Below are 17426 nucleotides of genomic sequence, written 5' to 3' on the forward strand. Positions count from 1 at the left end.
TTTTATCTTGATCACACTTTCATTGACATGAATATTTGCTTTTGAGGAATGAGCTATGATCCATTTAGAGCAAGTGACATGTTTACAGGTTATCAACTAGATTTTGCAGTTTGTACTAATTATTTTAAGAAATGCATTAACTGTTGTGCAAATGTTAAACCCTCTGGAGTCAACGAACGTGCCAGAGCACAACTTCTTCATGATGTAAAAACGTTCAGCAGCATGGAGCCCTGCTGTCAGCTTCTCTCTAAAGTTTTGGCTTTTCCACAAGTTTCCATGTCCAATTTAGTGCATCAACTCTTTTTCAGCAAAGGTAAAAAGTTCTGTGTGTTTTGTTGTGTGTTTTTTTTTGTATTTTTGTGTGTTTCTTGTATGTTTTTATGTGTGTTTTTTATGTGTTTTTGTAAAAAAAAAAAAAAAAAAAAAAGAAAGAAACTGTATTTTTGTGTTTTTTATTTGTGTTTTTTTGTAATTTTGCGTGTTGTTTTTTATGTGGGTTTTTTTGGGAGTGGGTTTTTGTGGGTTTTATGTTGATCCAGTAAGTTAAAATTACACAATAATAATAATAATAATAATAATCAGGTGAGGTTGTGCTGAAAGAGATGATACCAGCATGGCATGGTGATCATTATGTAAGTTGCATATACAGGCAGAATGAAAAAAAGAGTTTAAAAAATCAACAAAATAGCCCCAAACTCCAAAGGGTTAACATTGGTGTGAGAAATGCACCAAAGCGACTGAGAAAAACTGTAAATGGAGCCCTCTTTGAGAAATGCTATTCTGGCCACCAGATGGCGCTCTCACCCTCTTAACGTCAGATGCATGAGCAGAGGAAGAGGAAGGGCTCTGGTCCTGAGTAAAGTGATCCAGTCTGCGTGATGAAGCTACTCATTTTTATTGTGAAGAAGAAGAGAGGGGGGGCCTGGGGGGGCTGTCGGAGGCCGATCTGTCGCTTCCTCCATTAGTGTCAGCTATTGTTAAACCAATTATAGAATTATAGAGGTGTTAATGGACGGTGGAGGAGCTCATCTGAATGAAAAACGGCCCGCAGAGAGGATGCGGCTCCATGTGTGTTGGGACCTTAAAGGAGCATTACACCAACTAAAGATGCTTATTAAGAGTTAAAGCTGCTGGAAACACAGAGCTGGAAACAAGTAATCTGAACATTATGTATGATTATCATACAGTGCAAAACGTCATCACATCACCTCATTTATTCTATATCAGAGCTGAAAATATATGCAGATAAAATAGTCAGAAATTATTTTTCCAGAACATCACATTAACCACTAGCACTTAAAAACTGTCGAAGATGCTTAACTCTATGGAGTTTTGGGCTATTTAGTCCATTTTTGAATCCTTTTCCTCCTGCCTGTATACACCACTTAAAACATGTTTAAATGCCATGTTGGTATATTTTTTTCACCTATATGACCTGATAATAATTGATTTTTTATTCTGACTTACTGGATCAACATTTTCAACTAAAAAGAAACAAAGAAGAACAACATAAATATGATCTTGTGATCGTGTGTGATCCTGTCATCAACTCTGGTTTTTATTCTAGTGGGACTCTATTTTATTTGTGTCTTGTGTGTTTAGCCCAACAATTTTGGTCATTTTGTGTATTTTTTGGTCATTTTGTGTATTTTTTAGTCATTTTGTGTCTTATTTAGTCATTTTGTGTCTTTTTTTATCATTTGGTGTCTTTTTTAGTAATCTTGTTGTGTCTTCTTCTGTGTGTTTGTTTTTGTCGTCATCTTGTCTTCTCATGTTGTGTCTTTTTTTGTCATTTTGTGTGTTTTTTTGGTCATTTTGTGTGGATTTTTTTAGTCGTTTTGTGTCTTTTTGGTCATTTTGTGTCTTTTGTGTGTTGTTTATACTAATTTTGTGTATTTTTTTAGTAATTTTTGTATCTTTTTTTTGTCATTTTGTTTCTTTTTGTGTCTTTTTTTAGTCATTTTGTGTCTTTTTTGGTCATTTTGTGTCTTTTGTGTGTTGTTTTTAGTAATTTTGTGTATTTTTTTAGTAATTTTTGTATCTTTTTGTGTCTTTTTTTGTCATTTTGTTTCTTTTTGTGTCTTTTTTCTTCATTTTGTGTCTTTTTTGGTCATTTTGTGTCTTTTTTAGTCCTTTAGTCCAACATAAAATGTGATTTTGAATCTTTTTTTTTTTCATTTCAAAACACTATCATGCTCAATAAAGAATTTTAAAAGTTGCAAATGTTAACAAAGGTGTCAAATATAACATATAAGAGGGTTCCATCCAGTTCTATCATTTTATACTTAATATATTTGAGCTTGTCTCCAGTTTTACTTGGTATATCATCATCAAACTGAAACTGGCCTCATGGAGTTTACAGCCAGAACTTTAGAGGTAAATTTACAGTAGGGCTCCACGCTGCTTTGTTTTCTAGTCTGGATGTGATGAAGAAGTCTGGATTTTGGAGCTTTTGGACACTCCACAGGGTTAATAGATGTAAGAACTGAGAAAAAATGTTCAAACATGGTGCTGATGAGACAAAAGTTTTGTTTCCCTTCAGCATGTTTTGTTTTTTAGCACCATGTATGTTTTCTCAAGTCTGTTTTTCAGTGTTCTACAGCTGCAGTAGCTTGTTGAGAAGCAGTGTTATTTATATTTATTTATTATTATTTTGTTACTTAAAACAAAATGGAGAGGCAAATGGTTAGTTGTTTTTAATCATTATTGATTTATTATTATTTTGTTACTTAAAAACAAATCTGAAATATAATTTGTTGTTAAACAGCACTATTAATGTCACAATTTTTTTGTATGTTGTGGAGATGCAAAGAAAAAGGCAAATTTGTGTTTCTGTAAGCAGAAAAGGTAAAGAAATAAGAAATATTATAAACATAAACGCCCAATGTAACATATATATGACACATTACAGATCTTTGACACTTAGGGGTAGAATTTTTTTTAATAAATAATATTGCGTGCAGTCTGAAGAAAGCATTGTTACTACACTGTAAAAAAAAAGAAGATAAACAATAGCTACTCAATAAAATTGAGGCAACAGATTGCACACAATATTATTTATTAAATCTAACTACGTTACAAGTTGAGTTAATAACAACTTAACAGGAAGTGCCTATCAATTAAAAACAGACTAATTCTATTGTGTTGGATTCATTTAAAATTCTCTTGATTTAGAATTACATACACATAAAGATTATATTAAATGTGATCAAAATTAGTAGATTCTATCTCAAACATTTTTATATTAAAGTTACTTAAACAACTGCCTCAAAATCAAAGACGCATTTATATTTAATACATTTTATCAAATATATTAAGTAAAATGAAATGACTACAGAATAACTTATTACAGTGTAGAGGCCTGACAAAGTGTAATCCACTTCTCCAGGTTGGTTTTGGACACATAGACCCCTTTTAATGAAGAAAGCATCGTTACTATAAGCACAGAAAAAAGTGCTGCAGCATGTTGTGTCCACATGATGCCCCCTTCACATGTCTGACTGCCCCTTTATGCTGCCTAGAACCGGCCCTGGTTACTGATGTGGGAACCTGGAAGCTACTCTGCTGTCAGACTGGATAAACGATTAAATCCAGTCTGACAAAAAAACTATTAACTCTTGAAACAAGATAAATCATCTAACACTTCTAAATCTAAAGTTTTTTTATCTTGGTAAGAACCAAATAATTGTCAGGTCACTCTGCTCGGGCCAGTTCATCGCTGCTTGCAGCTTTAATTTATCTTGTTTTAAGAGTTAAATTCTAGTTTTTTAAGCGTTCAACATGCTTATTTCTAGATTTAACAATTTTAATTTAAGAAATCTTGTAGTCACTTTATGTCTTATTTCGTCATTTTGTGTCTTTTTTTGGTCATTTTGTGTCTTTTTTTAGTCATTTTGGGGTTTTTTGTGTCTTTTTTGGTCATTTTGTGTCTTTTTTGGTCATTTTGTGTCTTTTTTTAGTCCTTTAGTCCAACATGAAATGTGATTTTAAAACTTTTTTGACTTTCAAAACATTATCATGCTCAATAAAGAATTTTAAATGATGCAAACGTGAACAAAGGTGTCAAATATAACATATAAGAGGGTAACATCCAGTTCTATCATTTTATACTAAATATATTTGAGCTTGTCTCCAGTTTTACTTGGTATATCATCATCAAACTGAAACTGGCCTCATGGAGTTTACAGCCAGAACTTTAGAGGTAAATTTACAGTAGGGCTCCACGCTGCTTTGTTTTCTAGTCTGGATGTGATGAAGAAGTCTGGATTTTGAGCTTTTGGAGACTCCAGAGGGGTTAAAATAAGAAATTAACTCTTAAAACAAGATAAATTAAAGCTGCCAGCAGCGATGAACTGGCCCCACAGAGTGACCTGACAATTATTTGTTTCTTACCAAGATAAAAAAAAAAAATAGATTTAGAAGTGTTAGATAATTTGTTTTATTTTAAGTGTTCAACATGCTTATTTCTAGATTTAATAATCTTAATTTAAGAAATCTTGTCAAGTGAAATTATCTGTCCATGCAGCAAGATCATTTCCCTCAGATTTAGTGTATTTATCTTGTTTTTAGACACTCATTTTATTGCAGTGTGGAAATTGACTTTACTTCACATCTCTCAGATTATTCTGGTTGTATTGTTCCTTTTCTTGAAATAGTATAATATAGTATATATAGCATAATATGATCAGCAGCTGAAGGTCGCAGTTTATTAACCAGTTTATCAACAATCATATCACCGTCCACATGGGGGGAAAGAAGCTGATCTCTTTCAGGTTTAATTACATCATTACAGACACTGGGGTGTTAGCTCATTCCACGTGTTAATCGATTTCACAGCGTTTTGCAAACAGGTGATAATCGCTGAGTCTTTACAGGTGATACAGGCCCGCAGAGTCTGATACAGCTGCAGCTGCAATATGACGAGGGGCCCTTTAATTGGTGGTAAATATGAAGGAAAAAAAACCGTTATGTAATTGATTAATAATGAAATAATAGCTATAATAATCAGTATAGAAAGAAATACTTTATTAATCCCCGCAGGGAAATTGTGTTCGTCACAGCAGCATCCAAACGACAAATCAGACAGAAATGACAAGAGGAGAAAAAAACATTTGAACACTAAACACTTGAACACTATATACATGAGGTATAAATAACAGTTAAATAAAGCCAGTGACAGTAAAAATAAAAACCAAGTAACCTTAAACTAAAAAACACGTAACTGTTAAATGAATAAAAAAAGAAAGAAGGAAAATCAGTGCGAGCAATATATGAATCTAAAACCTTATCAGATAGTTTGTGTTTATGGGAGACTGAACAGATCAGAGACACTGATTGTTTAAAGTGCAGTATGCATGTGAGGGAATTGTACTTATTTATTGCACAAAAAGATCGGAAACTATTGGACCTGATTTGGAGTGTGTGATGTTTTGAGAGGTAGGAAAGACAAGGCAAGGCAAGGCAAGTTTATTTGTATAGCACAATTCAACACAAGGTAATTCAAAGTGCTTTACATAAACATTAAAAGCAAGACACAATTGAAAACAGTAAAAACAGTCAATTAAAACAGGGGAATGTAAATAAAAAATATAAATAAGATAAAATAAGATACAGCAGGATATTAAAATAGATAAAATAATAAAAAGCACAAGTCAAACATTGCGTATTTAAAAAGTAAGGGCAGTAGAGTACAGCAGATAAATGTTAAAGTTAAGAGTACGCTGCAACATTACAATACAATAGTGCTTTTATTCCTGATTTAAAGGAGCTGACATCAGATCTACAGGTAGGAAAGACTTCCTGAGTCTCTCTGTGGAGCATCTTGGTCCACCAGTCTCTGACTGAAGGTCCTGAGTCTATCAGCTCCTCATGGAGTGGCTGGGAGTCATTGTCCAAGATGGCCTCCACCTTAGACAGCAGCAAGGTGCAGACGCCAGAGATCATCACCATCATATCTGATGATGCTTTACTCTTTTATGTGACACATTTCTGCAGATTTCGGTGCATCAGCTCGCTCCTGTACCTTCCTGTTATTTCTCTTTTCTCACAGTCTAATCCCGTCCGACCTCCCGCCTGCGCATCAATTACATGTCCATTGAGTGGCCATTAGGCCGAGGCATTGACATTCACAGGCCTCCGTCTGCTCCAAGGCCGATGTGTATTCCACAACACTATGCATTACACCAGGATTACATTATTTATTGTATTTATCTGAGGCGGCGGGTCGCCGAGGCCTCTTTGGAGAGATAAAGGAGCTCTCTCATGTTCAAGTCAGACCAGTTCAGATTACGCACATGCGCACATAAGAGACCTTGGGTGGTTTAAAGTGTCTGTTGGTGCCTTTGAGTTTTCTTTATGTGGTGTTTTTGGTCGTTGTGGGTGTTTGTGGTGCATAACATGAAAACATGAGTCCGTTGGGAGGTGATTCAGGTTTAGGTGGAGACCGGAGAGGTTTGGGGGTCTCCAGCCTTCCTGATAAGGATCTCTGGTGTTTTGATATTCTTTTGGTAGTCAAATATATTCCTGATATTCTTTTGATAGTCAAATATATTCCTAATAGTCGTGATTTCTTTTCATGACAATCAGAATATTTGACTACGAGAAAAATATTTGACTACCAAAACCCAGAATCAGAAATAAGTTACAAACAAAACCACAAATAATAAAGCCTCGTATGTTAAAAAGCTTCATGGCCCCAGAGAAGTGATAGCCGAGGGAATTAACGACTTTCACGCCCTTCAACAAACACACAAACACACACAGAACCGACTCCCATCTAACACACTTAGGGCAATATCTAGTTTTTGTAAAGTCAAATGAAATATTTTGCTATAGGCCTGATTCTTACTCTTTTTGGTATATTTATTTTATTTTTATCACTAAAAATGACGTTATTCACAATATACATTTTAGCTAGTGTTGAGTTGGAAGAAAGCAATTTAATTGCATTTTGGAGATTCTTTTCTATTTTTGAGGTAGCCTTTATTTATATACCTATAATAGTTTACATTAAAACATATAATATAGTAAAAACGTTAAGCTATAGCAGTATATATAGCAGTATATATAAGACTATATTTATATATATAAAGATACATAATTATTTAAGCAGTGAGCTGGATTATACACACACACATATACAGCCATGGAAAAAATTATTAGACTACCCATTTATTGTTCATTTTAATGTCTGGTACAACTAAAGGTACATTTGTTTGGATAAATATAATGATAACAACAAAAATAGCTCATGAGAGTTTAATTTAAGAGCTGATATCTAAACATTTTCCATGGTTTTATTGATAATAACCAAAATCTTCATCTTTTTATTTTGGTGTGTGTGTGTATGTAGAAAATTATGTACTTACGATATAAATCACATTATCACAATCGTTTAATGGAAAGAGTTAAAAAAATATATATTTTATTTCAACTTTATAGGGGAGCATGTATATATTAAAAGCAGGATGATAGGAAAAGAGGATTATATACATCTAATAAATGCTGTATATTTCATTTTTTTCAATCACTTGTCAGTATTCTGTGGCACCTGCTCAGAATATTTATAATTATTTTTTAAACTGTGCAATTACATTTTTATTGTAATATTTTGTACCAGACTCACTTTGTATGTTTATATACCAAAAAAAACGAAGTTTTGAATCGTTACAATAGTGCAATCAATACTTTGACAAGAGTCTTGTTTCAACCTACTATGTGTATGTGCAATATTTTTATTATACATATATATATATATATATATATAAAACATCAAATTATTTATATTAGTATACATTTTAGTATTTCTACATTTACACATTTTGTCAATATTGAGCAGAACATATTCTAAAAACAACTATTTTTTTCTAAAGTTTTGACAAATTATGTAAAATTTGTTACATACCATAATATTGCAATGTAAACGTGGATTGTATTTTTTTTTTCTCATTTTAGTTCACATTTATTTGCCTGTATATAATCTGATTTTTATGGGAAAAAAGTTACTGGTTACACCAACTGACACTGGGATAGATCACGTCATTGACCCATATATATATATATATATATATATATATATATATATATATATATTATGGCAAGCAGTTCAGGAAATTATTATGGATTCAAAACCTGAGAATATATATTAAAACCTTCAATATATATTCTCAGGTTTCAATATATATATATATATATATATATATATATATAGTAAAAGCAGTGAGCCTTGTCACAGAGGATTATATGTAATTATATTAATTAATTAGATGTGTATATACATCTCTCTCTCTCTCTCTCTCTCTCTATATATATATATATATATATATATATATATATAAATAAATATATATATATACATACATACATACATATATTATGGCAAGCCGTTCAGGAAATTATTATGGATTCAAAACCTGAGAATATATATTAAAACCTTCAATATATATTCTCAGACTTTCAACATATATATACTTTTTATATATGTATCTGTAGTAAAAGCAGTGCTGTGTGTCACTAAAAGGATTAAGTGACAGTCCTAGTTGTCCGGGTGGCCCCCGGTTGCAGCCGCCGGCCAATATACAGCACACCAGGGGGCCACATCGGCCTTTTTGCGGGGCCCTTCCTGGATCCCAACACGGTATTCAAATGAGGATCGGGGCGGGACCCGGCGGCTCCTTATAAGACCAGGACCTGCAGGTTTCAGTACTGGATTTGCGCTCTTCACCTCTGCCTGCCGCACCGCGTCCTGAGGCCTCTGGTGGACAGGGCCAGAGAAGAACAAGAACCAGAAGAAGTTTATTCAGAAACAATGGATGACTGACAAATAAGAAATATTGACTTTATATTCCCAGGAGCGTCACACCACTATCTCGCTTTTTTCCCTCTCAGTTTGTGGCTCCAGAGATTTTCTCGTTCTTTCTTTGGCAAAAAGGAGAGAACTTTCTGTTTTGGGATTTTTTTTTCTTCCTAAAAAACTTCCAACTTTGCGAAGGATTTTCTATTTATTTTTGCTTTTTCTTAAGAATCATATATATACGTCTTTCTCCTCCGAAGACTTGAGTTGGGGATGTTGAGCTCTGTGAAGATGGAAGCACATGATCTACCAGAGTGGAATACTTTCTACAGCGAGGCCAGCGAGGTAAACATATGCTCACTCTTTTAAAACATACAATAATTATAGATTTATCAAACTGTTTGTTGTTAACAGCGACAGAAGTCGAAGGGTTTTTTCCTCGACAGTGAAAAAAGGAGAAGACACTATTTTATCTGCGCACATTTTCAGCAGCACTCCGAACGAAAATCAGCTGTAATCCCTTAATAAATTATGGGAGTGTTATAAAGATTTTACATCCAAATCTGAACCTAAAATGTAATATTGTAGGAGTACCATAATAATTTAAATAAGTTTAGTTTGGTAGTAACAATAGAGTAACAGGAGTATAAAGGCGCACATTTCATTTTTCTTTGCACCATCAGGAGAAAAATACCATAAAAGTACCAACAATTAAGTTCTTCTTTTTCAAATCCAAATTGTTATATCTGAAAACAATATTAAAATATTACAAATAGGCCTATTATTAAAAGTGAAATAAAAAAAAAACAGTATGTATTTTAGCCACTTAACTGTTATCTCGACTTTTAAATAAATAAATGATGCATAATCTAAATCTAAATTCAAATGATTAAGGTTCAAAGTTGCTCACTAAATCAAACATTTTAAATCAAATAACATTTCTCATCAGTTAACTTTCTCCCTTTGTGTCCCGCAGCAGCTCAAGTGTTGCGACGCTTCAGGTGTAAATGTAAAGAGACTAATTGAATTAGAGTTAATTTCATCAGCAGCTTCAGTCAGTTCTCACCTCAGCTCGTCCTGATGATGAAATTACCGAGAAGAAAAGAGTCTGATAATATTTAACCAGCAGAACAGAGAGCGGGCCGAGATCCGCTCAGTCCCCGACAGATTCAGGAAATACTTAACTTCACTTTTTATTAGTAGCCTAATTATTTATCCCTGAAGAACACAAAAAAATAAAACAGAAAATAAAATAAAAATCCTCCGACAGATTTTAAATAGTGACGTTTTTAGTTGACTTGTTTTTTCCACGGAAGCAGCGGAGGAGGCCGTCTGCACCGGGAGGCACCGTGACGCGCTTTTTACGCATTTTCAGGTTAACATCGCCATGTGAAATCCATGTCCTCTCCCCGCGGACTGAGGGCTCATTGTGCATTGATAAGCAGTCAAATGGCTTCACTTTCAGCTTCACTTTAGTGCACTTATTTAAAATAATAGCAGCTTAAAAACCCTCTTAGAGAACTGTGTCATTTGTTTTCTAAATGTTAGAAATTAAAGTTACTGACTCTTTATTATTTAACTGTGGTTCCATGTGTGTTAAGTGTGTTTTCTCTTTGTGTTTTCCTCCAGATGTATTCCTCTCCCAGCACCATGAACTCTGGTCTGGGCTCCATGGGCTCCATGGGCACCATCAACAGCTACATCAACCTGAACCCGGCCACCGCCTCCCCTGCAGGCATGAACATGGCGTACCCGAGCTCCAGCCTCAGCAGCTCCCCATTGACCTCTATGGGCTCGGGGCCCAGCCACATGTCCCTCTCCCCGGTGGCCTCGTCCCTTAGCTCGGGCCCTCTGACCCAGCTAGGCCCCGCCGCTCCGGGCTCCCTGGGCTCCCTCCCCCACTACCAGAACATGGGCCAGTCCATGAGCCAGCTGGGCTACGGCTCCACGGCCACTCTGAGCCGGGCGGGGCCCAAGGAGATCCCCCCGAAGCCGTACCGCCGCTCCCTGACCCACGCCAAGCCGCCGTACTCCTACATCTCCCTCATCACCATGGCGATCCAGCAGAGTGGCAGCAAGATGCTGACCCTGAACGAGATCTACCAGTGGATCATGGAGCTGTTCCCGTACTACCGGGAGAACCAGCAGCGCTGGCAGAACTCCATCCGCCACTCGCTCTCCTTCAACGACTGCTTCGTCAAGGTGGCTCGCTCGCCGGACAAACCGGGCAAAGGCTCCTACTGGACGCTGCACCCGCAGTCAGGCAACATGTTTGAGAACGGCTGCTACCTGAGGCGCCAGAAACGCTTCAAGATCGAGGACAAGCTGGCCAAGAAAGCAGGCAAGAGCCAGGAGGGGGGGGGCTCGGGGAAAGGAGAGCACCTGATGGAGGAGCACAGCCCCACGGGAGGCTCAGAGGGAGCTGACTCCGCCCACTCGGACAACTCCCACCCGGGCTCCTCAGACGACCAGCCGCTCTCTAGAGGCTCCCTGGTCCAGATAGACTGCCCTCCGCTGTCCTCCTCGCACCTCCACAGCCCGCCTGTCTCCCTGCCCTCCTCCTCCGCCTCGTCCTCCTTGTCCCTTGCCGCCACCACCTCCTCCAACGCTCTCCTCCACTCCCAGTCTTTAGTGGGAAGCGCCCACCTCCTGCCCAGCGCCATGCACCAACACATGGACCTACAGAGCGACGCCCTCAAGTCCCTGGACCCCCACTACAACTTCAACCACCCGTTCTCCATCACCAACCTCATGTCCAACGAGCAGAAGATGGACCTCAAGAGTTACCAGGACCAGGTGATGGCCTACAACAGCTACACCAGCAGCTCTCCTGTAGGAGCCAAGCAGATCTACGACAGCCAAGGCCCAGCTCCCATGGACTCCGGCGCTTACTACCAAACTCTGTACAGCCGCTCGGTGCTCAACACCTCCTAATAAGGACCCCCGCCCCCCAAACACACACACCTGTCTGTCTCTAGAGGTGAGCCAAGATGGAGACTTCTCTTTCTATCTGCCTTTTCTAAAATGGACCCCAGCTCTCTTTATCTTCTTTCTGTCCCTTCTCAGAGGGACCAAAGAACAGTTTCTATTTCTATCTCACCAGAAGAGAAAAGTGTAGCTGGATAATTAAAAGTCTTAACTGACGATGAAGACATTTGACTCGTCCAAAAAAACAGAAGTCAGATCCTCAAGATCTCTTTGCCTGTCGCACAAGCACTGCAACGTGGTGAAATTGACTTTGTACAAAATGTAAATAGAGCTAATAAGGGGGGAAAAGGATATTTGCATTTATTTGTGAAGGTAATAAATTTTAATATATCTTGTTTAACGATATGTCGACCAGTTACAACCCAAATGTTCGGGTTATTTTTAAAATCCAAAGACGGAGAGAGACGACGACGGGCGAATTTCAGGTTACTGCTTCAGGCAGGTGTTACTGCAGGCGGTGTGTGTGTATGTGTGTGTGTGTGTGTGTGTTACAGCATTTCATATTACGTCCAACATTTCTGTCAGATCAGACATTTGTCGATATAAATGTAGCTGGAAGTTGTTATTTTGGTTGATATGAAGAGAAAAAACATTTAGTCCTTATAGTCCATTCTTGTGCAGCCAGAAGAAAAAACCAGGCAAAGTAACTGTGGTAAAAACTATTAAAAAAACCATGTTGTGTTTGTGTTTTTGTTACCAAACAGGAGCATTAAAAGCAAATGCTTGTGGACAGGCTGTAACATTTTGAATAGCAGATATGTGGAGCGGTGCATGGGGGAGTTCAGTCAGTTACTTAAACAGTGGAGGGGAGGAGAGATGCACTATGGGAGGATTTACATACAGTACTTTGCACTATGGAGCTCCCACTGGCCAGGTGGGCTGATAGTGTGTGTTACAACAATACTTAGGAACAGCCTTTACAATGTCAATGCATCAGCTCAGTGGGATCAGTGTCACAATGTTAAAGGGTGTCAAATTACCCTCGCTGTCCAAAAAAAAAGTGCCTTTTTTTTTCTCCCCCGTATGACTACTGATCTGATAAGAGATCAATGTATTGATGATCTATTGAAGATTTATTCTGACAAACAGCAGAAGTTTCAGGTCACATGATGATCCATTTATTGTGGATGGAGCATATTTTGGTTTTTTTCAAAGAGAGATGTCTTTTTATTTAAGCTATTGTTGCTTTTCAGACTTTGAAAGTGTGCTGATATAATATATTATTTTTTGTCGTTGTTGTTGTTGTTGTTGTTATTGTTGGTTTAAATGTGATTTAAATGATTCATGTTTCATTTTTTCTTATTAAAAAGGCAAAAAATGTGGGAAGAAATGTCGCATTTGTTTTTTTATTTTCCATCAGTGACACAAAGTGATGTGATGGAAATCAAACACTGAATGTTGCTTCATTGTAGATTTTAATTAAGTTTTTTTCTTTTTTTTCATATGGAGGGGTTATCTCAAGCTTAGTTTGATTGAAAGTACTTTGTTGAAATTCCACAAAATCATAAATAGAGAGCAACTCTTTCAGAATTTAAAAAAAAATAGGAAAGTCTTTAAGAAACAGGTGTCTAAAAACAAGATAAAAACAGTAAATCTGAGGGAAATGATCTTGCTACATGGACAGATAATTTCACTTGACAAGATTTCTTAAATTAGGTTAATATTTATCTAGAAATAAGCATGTTGAATGCTTAAAATAAGAATTTAACTCTTAAAACAAGATAAATGATCTAACACTTCTAAATCTAAAGTTTTTTTTTATCTTGATAAGAAACAAATAATTTGAATAATTGTCAATTGTGCACTCTGCTCGGTGTTTTGTCTTGTTTTAAGAGTTGATTTCTTATTTTAAGCGTTCAACATGCTTATTTCTAGATTTAATAATCTTCATTTAAGAAATCTTGTCAAGTGAAATTATCTGTACATGCAACAAGATCATTTCCCTCAGATTTACTGTTTTTATCTTGTTTGTAGACTAAACACCTTTATTGCAGTGCAACTCTTTCAGGATTTTGTAAAAAAATTAAAATAGGAAAGTCTTTAAAAAAAGAAAGTCTGTGAGTATATTAAAATCGAATGTCTTTTATCACATTCATAGATTCGAACTGGATGCACACTTTCATCATTTTCTAGACATATTTTGCAGCATTTTTTTCTTCGCCTCTGCACAACATTTTTCACAGTAAAAAAACAGTTTCTAGATCACGTCGTGTTGCTGACAGGACCTGGATGACTCGTCCGGGTCGATCAATCAATCACAAGTCTTTTTTTCCCCCTGGCTGGCGAGGCTGCTGCAGGAATAGCAGCGTCTTGTTGAAACAGCTCCTGACCAAATGACTGTGGTGTGTGACATGTAGGACTGGTAGACTAAACACGGCTGGATCACACTGAGAATCACACTGAGAGCCTCAAAGAAGACCTCTGCACAGCCAGACCCGGACCACTCCAAAAACGACTGACCCGCCTCTGACCCGGCACCAGAAAAACTATCAGTACATGGAAAAAACAAAAACAGGGAGAAAGGAAAAGCAACATTTTTGCGCCTCAATCTTTTCTTTCTGCTCAGATCATTTTCTGTTCAGCCCAAACAAACTGTAAACATAAAACACAGCACAGTATGAAAAACATGCTGAATCACTACTGTATAATATCAATACAGAGAGAATTGATGCATGTGAAAATGTAACAAATCATGAGATGATAACCCACCAAAACTTGCAAAAAAAGGTGTCTAAAAACAAGATAAAACACTAAATCTGAGGGAAATGATTCTTGGTCATTTTGTCTTTTTAGTTATTTTGTGTCTTTTTTTAGTCATTTTGTGTCTTTTTAAGTCATTTTGTGTCTTTTTTGTGTCCTTTTTTTTTTGTCATTTTGTGTCTTTTTTTTGCTCATTTTGTGTCTTTTTTCCCCTTTAGTTCAACATAAAATGTGATTGGTGATATTTTTTTTACTTTCAAAACACTATCATGCCCAATAAAGAATTTTAAATGTTGCAAATGTGAACAAAGGTGTCAAATCTAACATATAAGAGGGTTCCATCCAGTTCTATCATTTTATACTAAATATATTTGAGCTTGTCTCCAGTTTTACTTGGTATATCATCATCAAACTGAAACTGGCCTCATGGAGTTTACAGCCAGAACTTTAGAGGTAAATTTACAGTAGGGCTCCACGCTGCTTTGTTTTCTAGTCTGGATGTGGTGAAGAAGTCGAGTGGAGCTTTTGGAGACTCCAGAGGGTTAAAATAAGAAATTAACTCTTAAAACAGGAAAAATTGAACCCTGCAAGCAGCGATGAACTGGCCCGAGCAGAGTGACCTGACAATTATTTGTTTCTTACCAAGATAAAAAAAAACGTTAGATTTCGAAGTGTTAGATAGTTTGTTTTATTTTAAGTGTTCAACATGGCTTATTTCTAAATTTAATAATCTTTTTCAAGAAATCTTGTCAAGGTAAATTATCTGTCCATGCAGCAAGATCATTTCCCTCAGATTAATGTTTTTATCTTGTTTTTAGACACACACTTTTTTGCAGTATTGAGACATGCTGAATCATTACTGTTGTAATATCAGGACAGAAATAATTAACGCATATAAAATGTAACAAATCATGAGAAGACAACCCACCTAACCCTTTTTATACATCTGCAGGGAAACAAAAAGTTAATTTATTGATTTTGCTTCCTGCAGCCACCCTTCCCCGGCCTCCTGCTCTCCTGCCCTGTCGCCAGGCCTCCAGTCTACCTGCCTGCCTGTCTGTCTGCCTGTCTGTCTCTCCACTGGCTTGCCTAACCCAGCCCCATGTTGTCAGAGTTGTCACGTATTTGTTGCTGCCTTTTCTTCTCTGTCACGTCAAGCTCGACATCCGTGAACCCTGAGGCTTTAAAATATAGACTGCAGCAACACACACACACACACACACACACACACACATTCTTCATTGGAACAGTGAATTCCCTTGCAAGGTGATAATACTTTTGGATTTTTCATTAGTTTTAGTTTTAATTTTGTTGTGAATTTTTGTTTTCAAATTCAGTTAGTTTTAATGAGTTTCTAGAGTGAAATGCTTTAGTTTTAGTTTATTTTTTCTATTAGTTTTAGTTTTTTGTAATGGGGTATTTGTTGGGTGGGAGATTAAAAGAGGTCACAATAAATTTTGCCTTTATTTACTTTGTCTTATCCATCTTCATTATGTATGAAAAAAAGTTGACAAAGACGAAAACAAAGGACATTTTCACTATAATTTTAGTTAGTTTTGTAACCATATGTCAGTTAATTATCATTATAATGTAACCTTTACCCTTAAAACAAAGTCTGAAATCTCAAAAAAAGCCTTTAAAGAAGTGAGGAAAGTGAAATGTCCTCACTTTGCAAAATGTCCTCACTCTGTTGGTTAAAAACGTGTTCTGGTCCTCACTATGTAGGAAGTACAAGAACACACACACACACACACACACGTGTATATATATGCTGCACATATGTTAAACTCACTGTTTAAATCCAGTTTCGATCAGTGAGTCATGAGATTAAAGAACACTGAAGAAACATGAGCATTTATCTGATACTTTTACTCTTTTTAGACACAACACAGAGATGAGGGTCTCACACACTCAAACAGAAACACACACACACCTGAAAGAAATGGTCAGTGCTCCACACTAAAAAAACTGAAATCTAAGTCAGATTAAATATGTTAGATCAAGGGGATATATGCTTATTTTTTGTCTGATAAGATATTTCTTCTTAGTCAGCATCTTTTATGTTCGACTGGTTCACTTGTTTTGGTCCTTAATTATCTAAATAATAATATTATTAAAGCTTGTTACTGTGATGTTATGACCTACACTGAGTAAATACATGCTTGAAACTATCATATCAAAAGTTACAAAGCTGTTTCATCAACACTTACAAGTATAAAGTCATTTTGTGCCTTTATTTTGGTCATTTTGTGTCTTTTTAAAATCATTTTGTGTCTTTTTTTTTGTCATTTTTGTGTCTTTTTTTAGTCATTTTGTGCTTTTTTTTTGGTCATTTTGTGTCTTTTTTGTCATTTTGTGTCTTTTTTTAGTCAATTTGTGTCTTTTTTAGTCATTTTGTTTCTTTTTTATTCATTTTGTGTCTTTTTTTTGGTCATTTTGTGTCTTTTTTTAGTCTTTTTATGTCTTTTTTTAGTCAGTTTGTGTCTTTTTTTAGTCTTTTTATGTCTTTTTTTAGTCAGTTTGTGTCTTTTTAGTCATTTTGTGTCTTTTTTTAATCATTTTTAGTAATTTTGTGTCTTTTTGTCATTTTGTGTCTTTTTTTAATCATTTTGTGTCTTTTTTAGTCATTTTGTGTCTTCTTTAATCATTTTGTAGCCTGGCTAACACCAGACTAATCTCAAATGAGATCTGGTCTGGGAACCAACCATTCATTTCTCCGTAGAGGAGGTGTGGTTTACGATCCTCCGGAGCCGTTTATTGGGCGCTTAGAAAGTCTATCAAAGCGTCTGTAGGTAGCTCTTAGCCAATCAGATCAGTTATACCAGATGACGTAGTAGAGCTACAGAAATTGATGTTTGTTGTGTGTGTGTCTGTGAGAGAGTGTTGCTTGCTGCTTCGCTTCTCCAGTTCTCGCTTTCTGCAAGATTATTTATTTTCACGCTTTATC

The 17426-nt window shown here is 36.2% G+C and overlaps 1 protein-coding gene across 1 annotated transcript; it reads left to right on the forward strand.

The window, feature by feature from the left end:
* Positions 1 to 8694: 8694 nt before the first annotated feature.
* Positions 8695 to 13261, forward strand: foxa3 (forkhead box A3). Its single transcript, XM_059332011.1, has 2 exons — positions 8695 to 9136; positions 10421 to 13261. Exons 1-2 carry the CDS (start codon positions 9065 to 9067, stop codon positions 11723 to 11725), a joined length of 1377 nt encoding a protein of 458 aa, XP_059187994.1. The 5' UTR covers positions 8695 to 9064; the 3' UTR covers positions 11726 to 13261.
* Positions 13262 to 17426: the final 4165 nt, after the last annotated feature.

This window comes from Centropristis striata, chromosome 4 (genome assembly GCF_030273125.1).
Source record: "Centropristis striata isolate RG_2023a ecotype Rhode Island chromosome 4, C.striata_1.0, whole genome shotgun sequence".
In the NCBI taxonomy this organism is placed as follows: Eukaryota; Metazoa; Chordata; class Actinopteri; order Perciformes; family Serranidae; genus Centropristis; species Centropristis striata.